We start from the raw sequence: 25,764 nt of genomic DNA, 5'->3' as shown, positions 1-25,764 counted from the left end.
ATTTCTGTAAATGCACACACTAACAAAAAGACTAAAGCTGTATGAAAACCGCACCATTACTCCACAACAAGCTGATATCTTTCAAATGCATTTGTGATTTTGGATGTAGTCGTTAAGACAAATTCAACTAGCTTTGTAAGGACGGTTACAATATATCATCTCAGTACCTGTTGCATATATTCTGAGAACTCATTGCTGTTTCAATATTAAACACTATCAATGTATTAATTGATAATGTTATACCCAGACCTAAATATATACATACAGTTCCTTCAGAAAGTATTCACACCCCTTGACTTTTTCCACATTTTGTTATGTTACAGCCTGAATTTAAAATTGATTAAATTTAGATTTTGTGTCACTGACCTACACATAACACCCCATAATGTCAAAGTGGAATTGTTTTTAGAAGTGTTCACAAATTTGTTGAAAATGAAAAGCTGAAATGTCACATAAGTTGTATGGACTCACTCTGTGTGCAATAATAGTGTTTAACATGATTTATGAATGACTACCTAATCTCTGTACCCCACACATACAATTATCTGTAAGATCCCCCAGTTGAGCAGTGCATTTCAAAAACATATTCAACCACAAAGACCAGGGAGGTTTTCCAATGCCTCGCAAAGAAGGGCACCTATTGGTAGATGGGTAAAAATAAAAAAGCTGACATTTTACATCCCTTTGAACATGGTTAAGTTATTCATTACACTTTGGATGGTGTGCCAATACACCCAGTCACTACAAAGATAGTCATCCTTCCTAACTCAGTTGCAGGAGAGGAAGGAAACCGCTCAGGGATTTCATCATGAGGCCAATGGTGACTTTAAAACAGTTAGAGTTTAATGGCTTTGATAGGAGAAAACTGATGATGGATCAACAACATTGTAGTTACTCCACAATACTAACCTAAATGACAGAGTGAAAAGAAGAAAGCCTGTACAGAATAAAGATATTCCAAAACATGCATCCTGTTCGCAATAAGGCACTAAAGTAATACGGCAAAACACCTGGAAAGAAATTAATGTTATGTTCTATATACAAAGCGTTATGTTGGGGGCAAATACAACGCAACACCTCACTGAGTACCACTTTTCATATCTTCAAGCGTGGTGGTGGCTGAATCATATTATGGGTATGCTTGTCCTCTGCAATGGAGCCTCTAAGCACAGGCAAAATCCGAAAGGAAATCCTGGTTCAGTCTGCTTTCCAACAGACACTGGGAGACAAATTCATCTTTCAGCAGGACAATAACCTAAAAGGCCAAATATAAACTGGAGTTGCTTACCAAGATGACATGGAATGATCCTGAGTGGCCTAGTTACAGTTACCTCAAGACTTGAAAATGGCTGGCTGTGTAGCAATGATCAACAACCAACTTGACAGAGCTTGTAGAATTTAAAAAATAATAATGTGCAAATATTGTACAGCCCAGGTGTGCACAGCTCTTAGAGACTTACCCAGAAAGACTCACAGCTGTAATCACTGCCAAAGGTGATTCTAACATATAGTGACTCATTGGTGTGAAAACTTATGTAAATGAGATATTTTTGTATTTCAATACATTTGCAAACATTTCTAATAACATGTTTTCACTTTGTCATTATGGGGTATTGTGTGTAGATGGGTGAGAACAAATATATATTTAATCCATTTTTAATGTAGGCTGTAACGCAACACAATGTGGAACAAGTTTAAAAAAAAGATACTTTCTGAAGGCACTGTAGGTTTCTAGGTCCAAACACCTACAGCTATAAGGCTCTGATAATACCAATGTTAGAACTATTCCATCGATCTTTCATCAAAATGATCTAGAGGGTGAACTTCGTGTCTGAAGTTAGTGTCAAAATATGTATATATTGTATCGATACAAAGGCATAGTACTCTTATGCATAAGGTCATTCAAGTTAGTTGGAGAGTGGGGCTTTTGTTAAGTGAAATTACTAAACAGTGGCAATAATCCGTTTCTAAACACTTGGATTTAGGGGTTAACTTTAAATCAGCTTTATGACATATAGTTCATCTTCATGTTGATATTGGCTATGGGAAACATTTATGAATCTACTAAAGAAATGCAGGGAGATTCAAAAGGCTTTTCGCTGCACTCAAAATGTCTCTGAATCAACACTTGGAAAACATCCTTAATAGCAGACATAAAATAATGTTTCTCAAAATGGCGGCCAAACATAAAAATAACGTACATTTAGGATGATAAAACACTAACCTCTCTGAATAATTCAATCAGTAAACAATGCAGGTAACATTTGAAAATTCTGTAACAAATTTCAAAGCCGTCATGATTTTTGTAATATCAATGCTGTCTGTTGTAACCGCTTGGTGGCGGTTTGAAATAGAGCGGTGACATCATGTCCTCTGCAGTGACATCGCATCCTCCTAACGTTAGAGTCATGGCTTTGTGTAAATATGCTTCGGTGGTTTGGTGGTTTTTCAGGGTGGGCAGAGGGGTTGCAGGTCAATCTGTTATCATGCTAACAGGCCTAGCCGCTTGACCTTAGCAGAGAGGAAGGAGTGGATGATGAACACCATGGTCTTGGGGCAAGAGTGCAGGTCCAGTTGCTGCAAGGGAGGAAGAGGAAAGGAGGGAGAGAGAGGGAGAGAGGAAGGGGGAGGCAGAGGGAAGAGAGAGAGAAGTTCATCATCACCTTTGACGTTGTTATAGTTGAGTATGTTAGCATAGCAAACAATGACTACTCTGTTAAAACCTTTACTCTGTATTGAAACTTTTTGGGGGGGGGTTGAAAATGATGTTGGTCATGTGATCAAGAGAAGGAACCAAAACATGAGGTTGGTCATGTGATCAAGAGAAGGAACCCAACAGCAAAGGAAGAAGGAGATAGAGCTAGGAAGAAAGAAAGAAAGAGTGAGAGTGAGTGAGTAGAAGAGAGAGAGAGAGAAGAGAGAGAGAAAGAGAGAGTAGAAGCAAGAGAAAGAGAGAGTAGAAGCAAGAGAAAGAGAGAGCGAGAGAAAGAGAGTGAGAAAGAGTATAGAAGCAAGAGAAAGAGAGTGAGAAAGAGTATAGAAGCAAGAGAAAGAGAGTGAGAAAGAGTATAGAAGCAAGAGAAAGAGAGAGAGTGAGAAAGAGAGAGTAGAAGCAAGAGAAAAGAGAGAGAAAGCGAGAGAGAGAGTGAGAAAGAGAGAGTAGAAGCAAGAGAAAGAGAGAGCGAGAGAAAGAGAGAGTAGAAGCAAGAGAAAAAGAGAGAGGGAGAGAGAGAGAGAGAAGAAGCAAGAGAAAGAGAGAGAGAGAGACAAACCAACCAACACAATCCAACTCACAATCTCTGCCTCTGGCCCTCCAAAGTCGAGGAAGATCATGTGTACACCGTCATCGGAGGACATGCGCAGACGCTCGAAGGGCTGCTGGAGGAGCACCGTCTTTCTGATGCCCATCTCCTCAGTGAACAGGCTAAAGCCCTCGTCGATGTGCACTCCCAGGTTGCACTCCTTCCCATTCCAGCTGCAGGCTGCCAGGGACCACAGATAGGCATTAGGAAGGTTGGTCACTAAGGGCCGGTTTTTCCAGACACAGACTAGGCCTAGTGCTCGACTAAAAAGCATTCTCAATGGAGATTCTCTTGCTTTTTAGTCCAGGACCAGGAGTACGTTTAATCTGTGTCCAGGAAACTGCCCCTAAAGGTTCTGATTATAGGTTGCTCTGTGTTTCTCTAACACTCCATTTAAAAAACTGAATACTAAAGGTTGAATACTAAAGGCTGAATACTAAAGGTTGATTGACTGATCTGTTCTATCACAGTGAATATATGAATGCAGTCAGTTGGATTTAATAGATTTTGTAGGTTCAGGCAGTTTAGATGTGGCTGCTTCCAATGAATGCAATGAGTGACTTTTTATTGTTATAATGTTGCAACACCATAACGCCAGCAGAGGGCAGTACTACCCTATATAAAACAGCCAGACCTGCATACTTGCTGTAGGTCTTTGCTAGACCATCTGCTGCTGTCTTGCAGCCATTCATGATGATTTATTGCAGTTGGAGCAGTAAAATGTAACTTTTCAACAACAAAAAAATTGTATTTTTTTTTTTTTTAACTAAGCAAGTCAGTTAAGAACAAATTCTTATTTACAATGACGGCCTACCGGGGAACAGTGGGTTAATTGCCTTTGTTCAAGGGCAGAACGACAGATTTTTACCTTGTCAGCTCAGGGATTCGATCCAGCAACCGTTTGGTTACTGGCCCAACGCTCTAACCACTAGGCTACCTGCCGCACCAAAAGGTACCTGTGCTGCAGCAACGATTCATCGCTAAAGTGACAAACTCTTGTAGGTGACACCATGCACTAACTTGATTATCAATCAACATTAACAATGTTTTTGAAAGTACAGGTTGACTTTTGAATGCCCTGTATGTAGTATTTTGTAGCTGTTTGTTTTGATTAAGTGGGACCTGGCATATTATTTGACATTAGAGATGGGTTCAATTCCTTTTCAGGAAGGGAATTAACATTCATTGAATTAAAGGAAAAGTCCACGTAGACCTAACGCAAGTCTCAGACCCCTCATCACGCAAGCATGGTTCTGTGTTATCTTCCCGAGCTCATGCATTAGCTCAGTGGGCTAACTTGGCAGAGACTCCTCATTCCCAAACTGGAACCTTGTCTGAGATCTGAAAACTCGTGTTAACTCCCCCAGTGGGCAATCTTAATCTGCTACTCCTGTATCTATACCTGTGGTGACCTCCTGGATGAGCTCGGCAGCGTTGTGGCAGCCGTCCACCAGCATGTGGGTCCAGGCTGAAAGCTCCTTGGCCGAGTCCACCCGGAACAAGTGGGTCTCCACGCCCTGCTTGGTGCCGGTGCGCAGCCCAAAGGAGAGCTCAGAGTCCAGCAGGGGAGAGCTTTTCCCTGGTCCTGAGTGGACCAGTCTGGAGGAGACGGGAAGGAACAGAGGGTAAAGGTGGTAAGAGGCTGGAAGAGAGAAGAGTGTGCCAAGCTGTCATCAAGGCAAGAATCTCAAATATAAAATAGATTTTGTTTTAACACTTTATTGGTTAAAACATGATTCCATATGTGTTATTTCATAGTTTTGATGTCTTCACTATTATTCTACAATGTAGAAAATAGTAAAAATAAAGAAAAACCCTGGAATGAGTAGGTGTGTCCAAACTTTTGACTGGTACTGTATATTTCCTGAGCTTTCTCATATCTCCTAAATATATCTCCTAGATATATTACCAAGAAATAGGACCATCACTGCAAAACCTTGTTTCTTATTATTTATTTTTTGACTGTCTTTTTTTGCCATTTATTCATGTTATTCAATGCGTTTCTCTGGGCTAGTAAGTAAAGGCCAAATTCAATATTTTATACCTAAAGAGGTCCTAAAATTCTAAATCAAATAGCTAAATGATCCATAGTATGACCATCTTAAAACAATTCCATATATCAGCTTAGAACCCCACCTCCCCAAGGGCTTAGACTTAAAGTTATAAAACCTTATAGGGTTAAACCATTCTACGTGTCTTTTCGTTACTATTTGTATGATGTATCTGCAAGTTCTGACTGCATTATTTGCACTGGCAAATCAAATATGGCCATAGACATTTCCATTGCTCATCCCTTTAAGAGACCATTAAAGCAGTGTTCACATTGGAAGTTTGAAGTGACTCAAATCTGATTCGAATCTGTTCTTTTTCCTGCAGTCTGAACAGCCAAAAAGCACATGGAATCTGATATTTGAAGTCACATTTCAAACCATCTTCGTAGATGGTTTGAAGTTAGAAACAAATATGATTCCTGGCCATGTGACTTGTGTATGAACAGTGCTAGAAAGCTGAACAGTTACCTAGCTAGCTGGTTGACTGCCTTGGCTAGCCAAAAATGACTTGTTTATAAAAGTTGGATTATCTTATCCTTTGAGGCTTTAAAAGTTTTCCTACACTATGATTTTGAACATTCAAAGCAACTGAGAAACATCCATGACAGGCGTTGTTGTAACCTTTGCATGCCACATAACTTCTGAGTGATAGGAAGCAGGACCACCACCACCAATCAGCCTACACCACTGCACACACCCGTTGTTACTATGACAACTAGCGTAGCCATGTCAGCAAATGACTGCTGTCTGAACACACACATCCTATTCGGTCACTTGTAACTTGCTGTTTGGACAGTCAGTATTCCAAAACGGATTTGAAAAACCAAACTGATTTGAGCATTAAGGCCTGCAGTGTGAACAAGGCCTAAGAACTTTAAGAAAAGGCTGCTCTTGGGGGGCTGGGGGTGAGGTTGCAGCCTAGAAATATACCATTTTAGATATACTGCTCCTTTCCATGGACTAAACTCAGCCATCGATGGAGACTGTGAAAATGGCTATTTGACTAGCTGCTTTTGAACGATATTCAACCCCCTGGTCTAAGTGCAGTGCATCAGTTTTATTGTGTAGATCCTACCTAGTTGTGATGAGCGGGTGGCTCTTGGCTGGGCTGTTGATGCTGTCTTTACTGTCAGGTAGGGTGGGGTACAGCAGCAGGTCTCTCTCAGTCAGCAGAGCCAGCACTGGTCTCTCTGGACCCTGGGTCGCCTTGAGGGAGAGGAGGACAAACAGACAGACAGACAGACAGACAGACAGACAGACAGACAGACAGACAGACAGACAGACAGACAGACAGACAGACAGACAGACAGACACACACACACACACAGAGACAGACAGACAGACACACGCACACACAAACATACACACACACACACAAACATACACACACGACAAACACTTTTCATGACTCATATCACAACATATTTACACATCTCTATGAGTGTAATGCACACACTGTCACATATTTAAATACCTCCTTGACAAAAGGTTAACATCAAATATTAATTTCAATTCCATACTGAAGTACAAGCGGGGAAAATGTGTAACAAAATTTATCCTGAAGCATACCAATGAGTGTCTTGTTAGTGACTATTTGATCAGAAGGTTCAAATTTGGCTCTTTTCATTCCAAAGAACGTCTATTTGTCAGAATTCACAGTGGGCAAGGACAATTAAAAACATTGACAGAAATATTTTCTTGGAAAATTCTATGTCTTGTAGGTGTTTAATGATCCTGTTCTGTCCATCAACAGGTTTTAGACATTGTCGTCTTTGTTGTTGGGTTTTCAACAATATGCGTTGTACAGTTGAAGTCGGAACTTTACATACACTTAGGTTGGAGTCATTAAAAGTCCTTTTTCAACCACTCCACAAATTTCGAGTTCGCAAACTAGAGTTTTGGTAAGTCGGTTAGGACATCTACTTTGTGCATGACACAAGTAATTTATCCAACAATTGTTTACAGTCAGATTATTTCACTTATATTCCATTGTATCACAATTCCAGTGGGTCAGAAGTTTACATACACTAAGTTGACTGTGCCTTTAAACAGCTTGGAAAATTCCAGAAAATGATGTCATGGCTTTAAAAGCTTCTGATAGACTAATTGGCATCATTTGAGTCAATTGGAGGTATACCTGTGGATGTATTTCAAGGCCTACCTTCAAACTCAGTGCCTCTTTGCTTGACATCATGGGAAAATCAAAAGAAATCAGCCAAGACCTCAGAAAGAAAATTGTAGACCCCCACAAGTCTGGTTCATCCTTGGGAGCAATATCCAGATGCCTGAAGGTACCACGCTCATCTGTACAAACAATAGTATGCAAGTATAAACACCATGGGACCACGCAGCCGTCATACCTCTCAGGAAGGAGACGCGTTCTGTCTCCTAGAGATTAACATACTTTGGTGCCCGAAAAGTGGAAATCAATCCCAGAACAACAGCAAAGGACCTTGTGAAGATGCTGGAGGAAACAGTATCTATATCCACAGTAAAACGAGTCCTATATCGACATAACCTGAAAGGCCGCTCAGCAAGGAAAAAGCCACTGCTCCAAAGCCACCATAAAAAAGCCAGACTACGGTTTGCAACTGCACATGGGGAAAAAGATCGTACTTTTTGGAGAAATGTCCTCTGGTCTGATGAAACAAAAATAGATCTGTTTGGCCATAATGACCATCGTTATGTTTGGAGGAAAAAGAGGGAGGCTTGCAAGCCAAAAAACACCCTCCCAACCGTGAAGCACGGGGTGGCAGCATCAAGTTGTGGGGGTGCTTTGCTGCAGGAGGGACTGGTGCACTTCACAAAATAGATGTCATCATGAGGGAGGAAAATGATGTGGATATATTGAAGCAACATCTCAAGACATCAGTCAGGAAGTTAAAGGTTGGTCGCAAATGGGTCTTCCAAATGGACAATGGCCCCAAGCATACTTCCAAAGTTGTGGCAAAATGGCTTAAGGACAACAAAGTCAAGGTATTGGAGTGGCCATCACAAAGCCCTGACCTCAATCCCATAGAAAATGTGTGGGCAGAACTGAAAAAGCGTATGCGAGCAAGGAGGCCTACAAACCTGACTCAGTTACACCAGCTCTGTCAGGAGGAATGGGCCAAAATTCTCCCAACTCATTGTGGGAAGCTTGTGGAAGGCTACCTGAAATGTTTGACCCAAGTTAAACAATTTAAAGGCAATGCTACCAAATACTAATTGAGTGCATGTACACTTCTGACCCACTGGGACTTCAACTGTACATGTTTCGTTCTTTCCCCTTTTCAAGGCACATACGACTTACTAATTGTCAGCTCCTCAGCACAAGGCTAGCGCAAACACTATTCTCAGAAAGTCCCTTAACAGACACTAGACTATTCGATAATGCACTTAAACAGAGCACAGTGTTTGAGTCAGACATTCTTTTGAGTTAGACATTGCTAATCTGGCCTTCGCATCACTAAAATGCCAAGATATAAACCAGATTACATTTTCAGTCACAACAGCTGATGTTAGACAATGTTTATTGGAATGCACTCAAGAGACACATTAGCTGACTAGCCAATAGAGAGGCCTGTCTTAGTTCTGTTTTTACCATTTGTCAAAACTAACAAGTAAAGAAATAATTGCGCCAAGACCTGGGATCAAATACTATTTCAAATAATTTCAAATACTTTATATGTGCTTGACTGAGCTTGTCTGTTGCGAAAAGTCCCGAAAGTACAAAGACCCGCCCACCTGGGACTCCAGGAAGTCTAAAGCAAATGCTCAAAGTTATTATTTGAACCCAGGGCAGGCTGCCATAAATAGATATACATAAAGCCTAACACAAACTCACATTTGACCTTTGACTCTTTGTACCTGTTCAGTGATCCATCCCATGTGTTTGACCTCCAGGCCCGCTTGCATGGCCCTCAGCTCATCCCTGACTCGGGGCACCAGGGCCGAAACCCCGGCTTGGATGGCGTTATACCAGGACTGGGCCATGGCAGGGTCCTTGGCCCTCAGGAACACTGAGCTCTTTCTGCTGGACGAGATCACCTCAAAGTACCTGTGTGGAGGGGAGAGAGGGAGCGGGAAAGGGGGAGAGAGAGGGGACAGAAAGAGAGAGAGGGGGGTGAAGTGAGAGACATGGAGAAAGAAAAGAGATAAGGAGAGAAAGGGTAGAGACAAACACAGGTCCCTGGAGAATGCACTAAAATCCATTTTGATGACCCTTGAAGTTGAGGAGGGTCAATTAGCTTGCCTCCTGTGACAAATGAACTTCCATACTATTAAAATTCTCCTCTCCTTTACCTCTGGACAAAGCTGGTTTTAGCAGTAACCCAGTTGGTTATGGCATGGATTTTGACAATGGAAGCGCAGCCTATCCAGCTGCGACGCTTCTGTTGTTATTGTAGATGTATGTAAAACAAAACTCCATGTAGGCTATATGTCCATCATGGAACAAGAGATAAGATAATCCAGTGACTCTCATATTTAGAAACACTTAAGTTATTTTCCTGTAACAATTTTTCTTCTCGGTTTCATTTGATTAAAAAACAAGCTTTCAGTAGACTACCCTTACCCTACTATAATGAAGGCTGGTTCAACAGCAATGTGTTGGGTGTCTTTTTTATCCTGGCCATGCATTAGCCAAGTAGCCCGTCCATAGAAGGTTTCTAAGTGATCTGCTGGTGAAGCTTTTGCATTATTCACAATTCACATAGGTCTACCTGCAGAGCATTACTACATTATTCACAATTCACATAGGCCTACCTGCAGTGCATTACTGCATTATTCACAATTCAGATAGGCCTACCTACAGTGCATTACTACATTATTCACAATTCACATAGGCCTACCTGCAGTGCATTACTACATTATTCACAATTCACATAGGCCTACCTGCAGTGCATTACTACATTATTCACAATTCACATAGGCCTACCTGCAGTACATTACTACATTATTCACATAGGCCTACCTGCAGTACATTACTACATTATTCACATAGGCCTACCTGCAGTGCATTACTGCATTATTCACAATTCACATAGGCCTACCTGTAGTGCATTACTGCATTATTCACATAGGACTACCTACAGTGCATTACTACATTATTCACATAGGTCTACCTGCAGTGCATTACTACATTATTCACATAGGCCTACCTACAGTGCATTACTACATTATTCACATAGGCCTACCTGCAGTGCATTACTGCATTATTCACAATTCACATAGGCCTACCTGCAGTGCATTACTACATTATTCACATAGGCCTACCTACAGTGCATTACTACATTATTCACATAGGCCTACCTGCAGTGCATTACTACATTTGGCTTCTATCCCTCTCCATTTCCAAAAGAGCGCCAAAGACACACTCCTCCAAACATAGATTTTTCAAAATGTTCAGTCCTATAACGCCATATCAACGGTAGGCCTAAGCTATATCTTGCTTGTTGAGAACGTGCCTCACACATACGATACAATTTACAGGAGCTTAGTATTTTTTATTTGAGGAGAACTGCGATGCGTAAAGGCCTATACTTACATAAGGCAATTACAGAAAACTCTGGATTTAAAAACAAATGTTGCTATCACTTATTACTCGTACCTATGCTATTTAGTAAACTGTCGTATGAATCCACAATGGACTGTCGTATGGATCCACAATGGACTGTCGTATGGATCCACAATGGACTGTCGTATGGATCCACAATGGACTGTCGTATGAATCCACAATGGACTGTCGTATGGATCCACAATGGACTGTCGTATGGATCCACAATGGACTGTCGTATGGATCCACAATGGACTGTCGTATGGATCCACAATGGACTGTCGTATGGATCCACAATGGACTGTCGTATGGATCCACAATGGACTGTCGTATGGATCCACAATGGACTGTCGTATGGATCCACAATGGACTGTCGTATGGATCCACAATGGACTAGGACGAGAATATTCCATGCTCCCAGACAAAATGGAATTGATGACAACGCAAAGACTGTCAATTATAGGGCTGGGAATTGCCAGGGACCTCGCGATATGATATTATCACAATACTTTGGTGCCGATACGATATGTATTAAATTGCCATTTTAATCATTTAGCAGACGTTCTTATCCAGAGCGACTTACAGAAGCAATGAGGGTTAAGTGCCTTGCTCAAGGGCACATCAACATATTTTTTGGGGGGAGCTAGGAACACAAGCATTTCACTACACCGGCAATAACATCTGCTATATATGGGTATGCAACCAATAAAATTAGATTTGATTTTGATTCGAACCAGCGACATTTCGGTTACTGGCCCAACGCTCTTAACCGATACAATATGTATTGCAAGTACAGCCAACTAGCGCAAAAATAATATTGTTATATTGTCAAATGATACGATATATTAGTCCAAAATAATATCCCGATATGTAACTGTATCAATTTTTGCCCCCCATCACTAGTCAATAACCTACAGAACTTGACAAACGCATGCAGTATCACTCCTACAACTTGTCTATTCATCAAAACCCAGTCATTTCACGCCACCGCCAGAGATTGCTCTCATAATAACGGCAGTGAAAATAGCTAAAATATTTGACACACCCCCAGACCTATAGCACTACCGCCAGAGCTTAGATTTACCATTGCGTTGGGTTTGTTCACATCGAGAGCTATTAAAGCTCATTGTGGAGCGTACTAGGTAACCCAATACCAGTGTGCTGCAGATTCTCGTTTTCACCTGGAACAAGCCATAACGTGTGAGCTATGAAGAGAGATGAAGCAGGACCCATACACACTATTGCTCCACTACATGCCTTTAATTAGGCTTAGCATAACAACGTTTGGATCCAAGAGAGGACTAGGTCTGGCCATAGGCTACGAAAAGTCTAACCAGAGGGGACAGCTGGAGCTCAAAGAGCCTCTGAGTAGGAGTGCTGATTTAGGATCAGTTTTGTATTTTAGATCATGTTGATTAAGATTACATGGACAGATCCTAGATCAGTTATCCTACTTGGAGATGCTTTGTGGATACAGGTCCAGAGCTAAGCTTTGTGGATACAGGTCCAGACCTAAGCTTTGTGGGTACAGGTCCAGACCTAAGCTTTGTGGGTACAGGTCCAGACCTAAGCTTTGTGGGTACAGGGCCAAACCTTTGTGGGTACAGGCCCAAACCTTTGTGGGTACAGGCCCAAACCTTTGTGGGTACACGCCCAAACCTTTGTGGGTACACGCCCAAACCTTTGTGGGTACACGCCCAAACCTTTGTGGGTACACGCCCAAACCTTTGTGGGTACACGCCCAAACCTTGGCGAGAAAAAGGAGTGCTACTTTGCATCAGGTAAATATTAAAATGTAGAGTGCTCATTATATTCAAGGAGCCTTGATTTAGATTCCAAAAGGAGTACCTTGTGAGTCTTCCGACTTCATGAACATCTTACTGAATTCAAGATACAAGCTATCGTACCCAGTTTCTCTCTCTCTCCATTTCTTTCTCACTCTCTGTCTCTCTGTTTCTCCGTCTCTCTGTCCGTCTCCCTGTCTCTGTTTCTCCGTCTCTCCGTCCGTCTCCCTGTCTCTGTCTCTCCGTCCGTCTCCCTGTCTCTGTCTCTCCGTCCATCCGTCTCTCCGTCTGTCCGTCCCTCCGTCCGTCCCCGTCTCTCCGTCCGTCCCCCTCGCTCTCTCTCTCTCTTTTTTCTCTCTTTTTTCTCTCCCTCTCTTTTCTCTCTCTCTTTTTTCTCTCTCTCTTTTTTCTCTCTCTCTTTTTTCTCTTTCTGATCATGTAACTCAGTTCCCCATTGAACTGGGTTCCACCCACAGTACCTGTTCTCTGTATCCGGGGGGCACTGCTTCCTGGTCACCTGGGACATATTCAGGGGGATGGTCCTGGCCTCCTTCAGCTCGGCAGGGGGGGCATCTGCGCCCTTCTGTGGCGTGGCATGGGGGGAGTCCCAGGGTAGGGGTGCACCGGGCAAGGTGTTCTTAAAGAAGGCTGACATCTCCTTGATGTATTTCACTGAGAGAGGAAAAGAGATGGGGTGGAGTTGTATTAAGGAGGATTCATATTGAGAGGGAGAAGGAAGGTATATAAGGTATCATATCAGGTGAATTGGAAGCAGTGAGAGTAAGAACTATTCAGACTTTGATACTATAAGGGTCGGTTTCCCAGACACAGATTAAGCCTGTAGACCAAGACTAAAAATCTCCATTGAGAATCCTTTTTAATTCAGAACTACGCCTGATCCGTGTCCGGCAAACCACCCCTCAATGTTTAGCTAATGGAGTGTGCATTAGAAGGTTAATTATTCAAATGAACTTGGAGTTTGGAATTATAGCCTGGGATCTTATCAATGTTGTGAACTTCATAAGTATTCTCTTTCACTGCTGTGACTTATGAAGTCACTGAGTCAAATCCTGATCCTCTGCTTACCCTGCACACCACGCATCCCTTCTCTCTCACATGGCCTATTCCTACACATGGCCTCCTATTCCTACACATGGTCTCCTATTCCTACACATGAGATGAACGTACTTTGGTGTGAAAAGTGCAAATCAATCCCAGAACAACAGCAAAGGGCCTTGTGAAGATGCTGGACAGCATCAGCATCAAACAGGTACAAAAGTATCTATATCCACAGTAAAACGAGTCCTATATCGACATAACCTGAAAGGCCATTCAGCAAGGAAGAAGCCACTGCTCCAAAACCACCATAAAAAAGCCAGACTACGGTTTGCAACTGTAAATGGGGACAAAGATCGTACTTTTTGGAGAAATGTCCTCTGGTCTGATGAAACAAAAATAGAACTGTTTGGCCATAATGACCATCGTTATGTTTGGAGGAAAAAGGGGGAGGCTTGCAAGCTGAAGAACAGATAGATAATAAACAGCGAATAGTAACAGTGTAAAAACAAAATCAAGGGTGGGGGGGGCATTTGATTAATTGTTCAGCATGGCTTGAGGGTAGAAGCTGTTAAGGAGCCTTTTGGACTCTGGACTCTGGATTCTGGTTTAGACCAGAGGATGGTTTAGATTCTGGTTTAGACCAGAGGATGCTACGGAGGAAACAGAGGAGCTCCATTCTGGTTTAGACCAGAGGATGCTACGGAAAGACCAGAGAAGCACCACTCGGGTATCACTGGGGGGGTGAAGTTGTCCCAAAATAGACCCCCTAGTCCAGGTATGGGTAACTTGGATGGGTGTGGGGGCCACAGAAAAAATCTGACTTCATCATGAGGGGCCGCAGTTGCTCATGGGTCTGTGTATCCCCCACTCCCCAACACATTGGGAGCAAAACATTTTTGCAGCCCCCCTCTTGACAGCCAAGACACATTTTAGCTGACATGGGCTAATTGAGTGACTATCAGTGACTGACATGACAAGAGAAAAACTGCTGATGCACTACCACATTTTGAGATTGCACCTTGTGTATTCTACTATTCTAACTCTTAACAGTGAGTTGAGACCCGAACTGAGTTGAAAATTGATCCGAGGGCCTTCAAATGGGAAAACATGAAGCAGACTTAAAAACCTTCAAAACCCTGCTGTATGTAAATATTGTGTGCTATAGCTTGGAAAATAAATACATGTAACTCGATGACAACGTATTGACGTTTGTGTCCAACAGAGCTGTTTTCCTAAAGAAATTAAATCCGCTTTGTGTTTTGTTTCCTTGCCACGATACTAATGAGTATTGCGATACTGGTATTGTCACGGCCCTATTATATACAGTATTACCCCTAGGTGCATTGTGGGTACTGAGTGAATGGACTTGTGCATTGTGGGTACTGAGTGAATGGACTTGGATGATAAATGAAAAGGTATGTAGATTTACATAAGTTTGGATGATTTCCCATTATCCAAAAACTAGGAGCATTTTCTAGATTAATAATATGAGGTATTTTCTATTTCCCCACATCACTAATGACAAATATATCATTTAAACCGAGCAGGACAAATGGAAAGGGAAGGGAGGAGGCCATCACTGAATAGGTTGGCGCTGTAGAGAGTGAAAGCATCCTGGGGTAGAAAATATGACTAAGCTCGATTCAACCAGAGGCAAAAGATGTTTAACAGAATCCAAAAGTTTCCATGAATACCAGTGGCGGGCACATTCATAGCAGAGCTAAAATTAGCTGAGACTGTACTGTTATTACTTTAGCTTATCTGGCAGGCCAAACAAGTAGTTTTGTGTGTGTGTGTGTGTGTGTGTGTGTGTGTGTGTGTGTGTGTGTGTGTGTGTGTAGTTTCTTTGCTCCAATTGCAGAATCCCCCGCTAAGCTTTTCTTTGGGACTCTTCACATTCTACCCGTAAATCCAGACTATGCATTTCCTACCCAATTCAGTTCAACACTGTTCACTTAACAGGAGGCGTTTTTTAAAAGGCACGCTAAATCACCTAATGGGCCAAGAAACACAGCCCAGCAGTCGCCACTTAAATTGCCGAAAAACTGAAAAAGATGGGGTAAACGAAACCACATCTTGTCCATTGCTGTTTTGGTTTGTAACTACTGTTTTATTTCACTGTAGAGCCTCCCATCCCCCAGGCTCTCATTTGTTGACTTCTGCAACCGTAAAAGCCTTTGTTTTATGCATGTTAACATTAGAAGCCTCCTCCCTAAGTTTCTTTATTCACTGCCCTAGCACACTCCACCAATCCGGATGTCCTAGCCGTGTCTGAATCCTGGCTTAGGAAGACCACCAAAAACCTTGACATTTCTATCCCTAACTATAACATTTTCCAACAAGATAGACCTGCCAAAGGGCGCGGTGTTGCAATCTACTGCAAAGATAACCTGTAGAGTTCTGTCTTACTATCCAGGTCTGTAGCCAAACAATTTGAGCTTCTACTTCTAAAAATGAACCTTTCCAGAAACAAGTCTCTCACTGTTGCCGCTTGCTATAGACCACCCTCTGCCCCCAGCTGTGCCCTCGACACCATATGTGAATTGATTGCCCCCCATCTATCTTCTGAGCTCGTGCTGCTAGGTGACCTAAACTGGGACATGCTTAACACCCCGGCCATCCTACAATCTAAGCTTGATGCCCTCAATCTCACACAATTTATCAATGAACCTACCAGATATAACCCCAAATCCATAAACACGGGCACCCTCATAGATATCATCCTAACTAACTCGCCCTCCAAATACACCTCTGCTGTTTTCAACCAAGATCTCAGTGATCACTGCCTCATTGCCTGCATCCGTAATGGGTCTGCGGTCAAACGACCACCCCTCATCACTGTCAAACGCTCCCTAAAACACGTCTGCGAGCAGGCCTTTCTAATCGACCTGGCCGGGGTATCCTGGAATGACATTGACCTCATCCCGATAGTAGAGGATGCCTGGTTATTCTTTAAAAGTGACTTCCTCACCATCTTAAATAAGCATGCCCCATTCAAAAAATGTAGAACCAGGAATAGATATAGCCCTTGGTTCACTCCAGACCTGTCTGCTCTTGACCAGCACAAAAACATCCTGTGGCGTTCTGCATTAGCATCGAATAGCCCCCGTGACATGCAACTTTTCAGGGAAGTTAAGAACCAATATACACAGACAGTTAGGAAAGTTAAGGCTAGCTTCTTAGAAAGTGTCACGTTACAGCAGAGATCCTCTGTTTTCAATAAAGAGGCTAAAGAAGGCCATGAAATGGTCAGAGAGGGCACTTCCTGTTTGGAATCTTCTCAGGTTTTGGCCTGCTATATGAGTTCTGTTATACTCACAGACACCATTCAAACAGTTTTAGAAACTTTAGGGTGTTTCCTATCCAAATCAAACAATTATATGCATATTATAGTTTCTGGGCAGGAGTAATAAACAGATTAAATCAGGTACGTTTTTTATCCGGCAGTGAAAATACTGCCCCCTATCCTAAACAGGTTAACTAACCTCCAGACGAGCTTCAATGCCATACAACTCTCCTTCCGTGGCCTCCAACTGCTCTTGAACGCAAATAAAACTAAATGCATGCTATTCAACCGATCACTGCCCGCACCTGCCCGCCCATCCAGCATCACTACTCTGGACGGCTCTGACTTAGAATATGTGCATAACTACAAATACCTAGGTGTCTGGCTAGACTGTAAACTCTCCTTCCAGACTCACATTAAGCATCTCCAATCCAAAATTAAATCTAGAATCGGCTTCCTATTTCGCAACAAAGCATCCTTCACTCATGCTGCCAAACATACCCTCGTAAAACTGACCATCCTACCGATCCTCGACTTCGGCGATGTCATCTATAAAATAGCCTCCAACACTCTACTCAACAAACTGGATGCAGTCTATCACAGTGCCATCCGTTTTGTCACCAAAGCCCCATACACTACCCACCACTGCGACCTATACGCTCTCGTTGGCTGGCCCTCGCTTCATACTCGTCGCCAAACCCACTGGCTACAGGTTATCTACAAGTCTCTGCTAGGTAAAGCCCCGCCTTATCTCAGCTCGCTGGTCACCATAGCAGCACCCACTCGTAGCACGCGCTCCAGCAGGTATATCTCACTGGTCACCCCCAAAGCCAATTCCTCCTTTGGCCGCCTTTCCTTCCAGTTCTCTGCTGCCACTGACTGGAACAAACTGCAAAAATCTCTGAAGCGGGAGATTCCCATCTCCCTCACTAGCTTTAAGCACCGGCTTTCAGAGCAGCTCACAGATCACTGCACCTGTTCATAGCCCATCTGTATACAGCCCATCTATCTACCTCATACCCATACTGTTTTTATTTATTTATTTTGCTCCTTTTGCACCCCAGTATCTCTACTTGCACATCCATCTTTTGCACATCTACCATTCCAGTGGTTAATTGCCATATTGTAATTACTTCGCCACCATGGCCTATTTATTGCCTTAATTCCCTTATTTTACTAATTTGCACTCACTGTATATAGACTTTTTGTTTTCTTTTTTCTACTGTATTATTGACTGTATGTTTTGTTCATTCCATGTGTTGTATGTGTCGAACTGCTGTGCTTTATCTTGGCCAGGTCGCAGTTGCAAATGAGAACTTGTTCTCAACTAGCCTACCTGGTTAAATAAAGGTGAAATAAAAAAAAATATATATAAAAAAAATCCAAATCCCCTTTTGGCGTTATTAATGGGGAAGATGCTATTATCATAGGGGGAGATACTATAGCGGTAAACCATGTCACGCACACTTTATGTGTCCATGTCACAATGTGTGTCCACTGGCGACTGGGGGGTGTAGACTGGCATAGTCAGTCAGCACAGTGGTGGTCATTAGTTTCACGTCTTAACTTGGCAAACACAACTCTCCGTTGCCAAGTCAAAGACAAAAATCCTCTGTGGCTGAGCCCCCCTGCTTCCTTGTTGCCGTGGGAGCGACTGGAATTCTGTTTCATTAGCTACATTGGGACATTTGAAGCATGCTATATGCCCCATTAGCCACTGGAATGTCCCTTTACCTCCCTCGCAAAATGTTCCTGGCAGACAAAACATAACACAGTCCCTAATACAGACCAGTAATTTAACAGAGACAGCACTATACCAGACACACAGCACTATACCAGACACACAGCACTATACCAGACACACAGCACTATACCAGACACACAGCACTATACCAGACACACAGCGCTATACCAGACACACAGCGCTATACCAGACACACAGCGCTACGCCAGACACACAGCACTACGCCAGACACACAGCACTACGCCAGACACACAGCACTACGCCAGACACACAGCACTACGCCAGACACACAGCACTACGCCTGACACACAGCGCTACGCCAGACACACAGCGCTACGCCAGACACACAGCGCTACACCAGACACACAGCGCTACACCAGACACACAGCGCTACACCAGACACACAGCGCTACACCAGACACACAGCGCTACACCAGACACACAGCGCTACACCAGACACACAGCGCTACACCAGACACACAGCGCTACACCAGACACACAGCGCTACACCAGACACACAGCGCTATACCAGACACACAGCGCTATACCAGACACACAGCGCTATACCAGACACACAGCGCTATGCCAGACACACAGCACTACGCCAGACACACAGCAATACGCCAGACACCAGCATACAGACACCCAGCACTATACCAGACACCCAGCACTATACCAGACACCCAGCACTATACCAGACACACAGCACTATACCAGACACACAGCGCTACACCAGACACACAGCGCTACACCAGACACACAGCACTACTATCATTTGTTCTATTTTCTATGTGGTTGTGTGTGTGTAAACAATGTGTCATAGTTGAAGTCAAGACACTATGTTGGGTTATTATCACCTAGACTTCCATTGTTCAAGCTAAAGAGTATTTATTCTCCTTATTAACATGTGCAATGAAGTCAAAGCCACATGTGATGTGGAGTGAGTGTGTATTCCTGAACTTAATGGGGTAAGATTGATAAGAGGCAGGCCTGTAATGTGGGTCAGACTATGTGGACTGACTCACTTGGCTAGAGTGGGTAAGGAAGTTAGGTATTCCCACCGCCGGAAATGATTTAGATTGAAGTGGGATAGGTTGATCATCCACACAGTCCATCTCATTACAATCATGGGCAAGAGGCTTTGTCCCAAATGGCATCCGATTCCTTATGTAGTGCACTACTTTTGACCAGGACTCAGAGGTAGATAGCAGGGAATAGGGTGCCATTTGGAATGCAAATAGGGAGTGAATCATTCTTCATAACTAATTCAGATATACGACATAACTTAAAAACTTGATTGCTTGCATAAAATGTCAAGAGAGGTAATTGTATACATTTTCACCAAAGTAAGGAAAGTTAACTGAATTCAGCAGCAGAGGACAAAATGAAGAACTGGACCGGGTTCCACTTAATCTTCCACTTTTCGCTAAGAATCTGGCGATTCAGTCAGCTTTCCACTGTAGCAGTTATTTATTATTCTTAAAAAAATAAATGAACACAGATAACCATATCAATATTTGCCTATTGCAAGTGGCCATTGCAAGGTGTAACTTCCCGGCAAAGGAATTAAATTGTTAGTTATACTCTATGTTGTTATTCAGAACTAGACACTGCTCTTTGCAGTCAAAGGTGATGTCAAAGGCAATGTAAATACTATCAATCTATGTAAACCCCCCTGGTGCCAGAGGTGGTTCTTGTTGCACCCAGAGCAGGTTGCTGTGGCGACATGGCTACAGCAATGGGCCTCTTCATACTACACTACTTTGAGGACAAACTAGGTCCAGGAGAGATACAGTACTTGTGTAGTGTAAGGAGCAGGGATGCAAACTGCTGAGGGCCCAAAAAGGTGAGACGTTTTTGTTGCACTGAACCATGCAAAAAGTCCCTGCTAGAGGGAAATGCAGGTTTTAACCAATTAAACAACAAAGAATATGATCTACATGATCAGTCTCTGTGTGTAAAATAAATAGAGGTTAATGTGAACCTGACTCACAGCTAAAAAATGTAAGGAAAGCAATCCAATGTTATTTGTTGCCTCGACTTTACTGCAAATGACACAAGTCTTGAGGGAAAACAATACACTAATATTGCGGTTAGCCATGACAGCCTTTATAATAGAATGCTTGTGACCACACAGATCTAAATATTGCACTTGGGAAAAAAAACTTCTTAATGTAGAAATAGAATGAAATAAACAGGCATTCTATGTTTGCTCTATTATAGTGGCCACTATAGACATCGATCAAATGCACAAGGCTGCATGTGTGCAAAAATAACATTCACTGAGTAAAAAAATGTATAATTCCCCTCACTCACACACACACACACACACACGTGTTACTGTCAAATTCAACACAACAAAAACAATATCTTTGGGCTACAGTGCACATTATTACATTGTACACTTTCTGCCTGTGGATATCTTTTCTACAATGTTCCAGCAAAAGTGAGAAAGAGGGAAAGTGTGTGGTGTTCCTTTCACCTCTATTTAAGCCAGGCCCAGCTACACTTGATCCCTGAATCCACTTGTTTAACAAGCAACGCCTCATTTTCACCTAATTCTCTCATTCTGAAAATTAAGAGGAAAACATTTGTTAACAGATAGTGGCTAGTTCGTTAGCTAGTTAACATTACACACAGATTGCCAGGGTCCAGTAAGCAACTAACTCATTATAACTTGAGTAACATGCTGATCAGACCGGACACGTCGCGGGCGTCGCAAAATAAATGTAGAAATCTATGTTATTCAATTATTGCACCCACACTGCTCGCGCTCGCCAACCAGCGTCTGCGTTGCCAAGGGCTAAAATAGAAATCATTCCTATTTCTGACGCAGATCGCGCTGCAAGTCCTGCCCCCTCATTGGTTTATAGTAGCAGGTACCCACGTGCCATCTCCTCATTGGTTATACCCACGTGGGTGATTGAAAGACAAAATGTTTTGCCAGTTGTCATGGTAATACTATGAAAGTGTAGATGCCAATCACCATATAAGTTCAAAGATGAAAAAGCCTGGAAGGAGGAGAGATGACACGAAACGATTCGGTTGACCGTTTTATGTGTGGATTAACTGTCGGAGTAGAGGACCTTGTGCATTTCAGGTAAAATAACAACTCAATGTTTATATCCCAGGACAAATTAGCAAGCAACAGCAAGCTAGCTAAATAGGGCAAATTTGCTATGGACGATAGCGCATGATAGCGCACACGCACAGCCGGTTTGGGTTCCGTGTAACGGCAAGGAGTCATATACCAGTTAATACTATAGCGAATTGGTTAGGTTACTAACGTTAGCTCATCTGATGTTGTAACGTTAGCAAGCTCACGTTAGCTGTCACTTTATTAGCAAGCTAATTTTCACACCATGAACTCAATTATTTGATCAGATAAATTGGCTAACCATTTCTCTGGCTAGCTAACAGAGAATTCGATACAGCTTAACGCTAATACTTGTTCCACCACACTTTCTCCCTCACCTCAAACTTTCCAAAGCCAGTAGTTTTTCAGTTTCAGCTCATGAAGTACACTTCATCACCTTCTCAGCCCAGTCTCTGTGGTCAGGCTCCTCACCTAACGTTACCTCTTATCGTTCAGGCAAGCTGCCTTTCCAGAGCGCGCGCTGACGCTGTAACTAGTAAATTGGTTGTCTCTTCTTTCTTCAGTCGCGTGCAGCGCTGCATTCTGCTGTTATGTGGACGATTGGCTGAGCCTTGGATACAGCCAGTATTGCTCCAAACGAGCGTCACTCGTTCGCTTACAGCCAGTAGTGATCCGGGGGTAGTTTGGGAGACATCTATTTTGCCCTGTTAATCAAAAAAGTGTTGGAAAAACTTTGCTTTCTTGATGTCTATAATATTCTCTCTGGTATGCAATCTGGTTTCCGCTCAGGTTATGGATGTGTCATTGCAACCTTAAAGGTCCTCAATGATGTCACCATTGCCCTTGATTCTAAGCAATGTTGTGCTGCTATTTTTATTGACTTGCCCAAAGCTTTTGATACGGTAGACCATTCCATTCTTGTGGGCCGGCTATGGAGTGTTGGTGTCTCTGAGGGGTCTTTGGCCTGGTTTGCTAACTACCTCTCAAAGAGTGCAGTGCATAAAGTCAGAAAATCTGCTGTCTCAGCCACTGCCTGTCACCAAGGGAGTACCCCAAGCCTCAATCCTAGGCCCCACACTCTTCTCAATTTACAAAAACAACATAGCTCAGGCAGTAGGAAGCTCTCTCCATTTACATGCAGATGATACAGTCTTATACTCAGCTGGCCCCTCTCCGGATTTTGTGTTAAATGCTCTACAACAAAGCTTTCTTAGTGTCCAACAAGCTTTCTTTACCTTTGTTTTGGAGGTGTTCAGAACAAGGTTATGTGGTTTGGTAAGAAGAATGTCCCTCTCCCCACAGGTGTGATTAAACCCTCAGAGGTAGTAGAGCTTGAGGTAGTCACCTCATACAAGTACTTGGGAGTATGGCTAGACGGTACACTGTCCTTCTCTCAGCACATATCAAAGCTGTAGGCTAAAGTTAAATCTAGACTTGGTTTCCTCTATCGTAATCGCTCCTCTTTCACCCCAGCTGCCAAACTAACCCTGATTCAGATGACCATCCTACCCATGCTAGATTACAGAGACATTGTTTTGGAGGTTAAGGGTAGAGAAAGCTTGTTGGACACTAAGAATCTAGCATCTAGCATTGGGGTGGCAGGTAGCCTAGTGGTTAGAGCATAGAGCAACCGAAAGGTTGCTAGATCAAATCCCTGAGCTGACAAGGTAAAAATCTGTCGTTCTGCCCCTGAACAAGGCAGTTAACCCACAGTTCCTAGGCCGTCATTGTAAATAAGAATTTGTTCTTAACAGACTTGCCTAGTTAAATAAAATAAAAAACACCACATACACTGTACTACTCAGAGGGGGTTAAAGACAATGGCTGAAAGAATTGTCCCTGAAATAATTACCTCAAAGGGATAGTGCAAGATTTTGAGATGTATTACATTTTTCTACTTACCCAGAGTCAGATGAACTCATGTATACCATTTTTATGTCTCTGTGTGCCGTTCGTTAGCTTAGCGTAATTTCTGGTAGTCTCCAGGTACAGTAGCCAGCTCCTCTCAAATGCAGGGAAATAGACATTCTAAGTACTCCAAAGCTGGGTGGTTAGCACTTCGTACTCTTTTTATTGTCTACAAGTACAGTAACAGTCAAAAGTTTTACAACGCCTACTCATTCAAGGGTTTTTCTTTACTTTTACTATTTTCTACATTGTTGAATACTAGTGAAGACATCAAAACTATGAAACACATATGGAATCATGTAGTAACCAAAAAAAAGTGTTAAACAAACCAAAATATATTTTAGATTTTGATGACAGCTTTGCACACTCTTGGCATTCTCTCAACCAGCTTCATGATATAGTCACCTGGAATGCGTTTCAATTTACAGGTGTGCCTTGATAAAAGTTAATTTGTGGAATTTCTTTCCTTCTTCATGCGTTTGAGCCAATCAATTTTGATTTGAACACTTCTTTGGTTACTACATGATTCTGTATGTCTTCACTATTATTATACAATGCAGAAAACAGTAAAAATAATGAAAAATCATGGAATGAGAAGGTGTATGGAATGAGAAGGTGTGTCGAAACTTTTGACTGGTACTGTATATGTAACTACAATATTTAGATTATATTTGTTTTGTTTTAAATGCAGTCATTTCTTTTTTACAATTTTCTCATTCCATTAATCCGCTGTGCATGACCTCAAGTCAACACAGTGGCCAGCTGCGACAATGTGACAGCATAAGAAAGTTGATATGTCGTTTTTTTTATGATTATCAGTCAAATTAATACATTAATAAAATATTTGTTTCTACGTATAACTTTGAAAGACTATAAATGACCAACCACCCAGCTTTGAAGTAGTTAGAGAGTTTATTTCCCTGTGTTTGAGAGGAGCTGGCTACTGTATCTGGAGACTTCCAGCAATTGCTCTAAGCTAACAATATGCTAACTTCAATTATCTCCAAACTGCATGCAGAGAAATAAAAATGGTATCCATGAGTTAATCTGACTCTGGGTAAATAAAAAATAAAAAAATAAATCTCAAAATCTCGCAGTATCCCTTTAATTACCTTAATACCAGTAGACAGCATTGAAGATTAAAGGCTTTTAAAATATCCACACATTTGTGAATCATTGCATTAATCAAGTGTGCAACACTATGTGCAATATGTTTAAGATGAGAAGCTCCTGTAAAGTTTGAATTGCTAACCTTTGTCTATAAACCTGTTTGTCTATAATCTATAGGTATTTACAGTATGCTAATAGCTGAACTCACACCTGAAGCAGGAATTTGGCTTTGGCCACACCACATCCAAGGCTATTGTTAGGGTTGAACTGGCTATTTGTTTGCATAACTTATATAATATACTGGGGAAGCTATGCTACAATATTAAGTATATGAACTGCGGATAAATCAACTGCTGAAGACAGGAAGAACGACACCCGGCGACAGGAAGTGCGTCACGAGGCTGGGACCAGCCTGCGCGCCGACGATAGGAGGAGCAAGTTTAAACCACGCTCCTCCTCCCTCTGACAGGCCAGCATTGAGCGGGAACCATCTCTGTCATAGTATAAAAGAGAGAACAATAGAATGTGACGCTCTCTTCTCTGTTTGCCCTGCGAGGTAAAACAGCGAGACCGTATATATACGAACCACCCATTTACCACGCACGTGTTTGCATTAATTAAAGTACAAATAAATCAGAAGTTACTATGTGCTGACTATTTTGTTCTGATACCAGAAACGAACTGTCGCAACTTTAACACTACTGTAAACAGAAAAGTTGCAAATCTGATGTTGAAGAGAGAGCGATCTCACTAGACATATTTTACTAATGTAAATCCAGCTACAGTTTCTATATATACTGTATACTCTATATATACTGACCTGGGGTCAGTTCAGCATTTCCCCCACTAATGCTAAAGGTTAGCATTGGGGGACGGGAAGCTGATCT

General features: G+C 42.3%; 1 protein-coding gene across 1 annotated transcript in view; it reads right to left on the bottom strand.

The window, feature by feature from the left end:
• Positions 1-1,640: 1,640 nt before the first annotated feature.
• Positions 1,641-25,764, bottom strand: part of LOC115150114 (alpha-1-syntrophin) — a 63,633-nt gene continuing 39,509 nt past the window's right edge. Inside the window, exons 3-8 of the mRNA XM_029693055.1 lie at positions 13,153-13,345; positions 9,203-9,392; positions 6,429-6,559; positions 4,705-4,901; positions 3,295-3,482; positions 1,641-2,577 (exon numbers count right to left, since the gene is read on the bottom strand). Coding sequence (XP_029548915.1) covers positions 2,485-2,577; positions 3,295-3,482; positions 4,705-4,901; positions 6,429-6,559; positions 9,203-9,392; positions 13,153-13,345 — 992 coding nt within the window. The 3' untranslated portion in view covers positions 1,641-2,484. The remainder of the gene's footprint in view (positions 2,578-3,294; positions 3,483-4,704; positions 4,902-6,428; positions 6,560-9,202; positions 9,393-13,152; positions 13,346-25,764) is intronic.

This window comes from Salmo trutta, chromosome 16, assembly GCF_901001165.1.
Source record: "Salmo trutta chromosome 16, fSalTru1.1, whole genome shotgun sequence".
Classification (NCBI taxonomy): Eukaryota; Metazoa; Chordata; class Actinopteri; order Salmoniformes; family Salmonidae; genus Salmo; species Salmo trutta.
The sequence above is the reverse complement of the archived record's forward strand: the minus strand, read 5'-3'. Positions and strand labels throughout refer to the sequence as shown.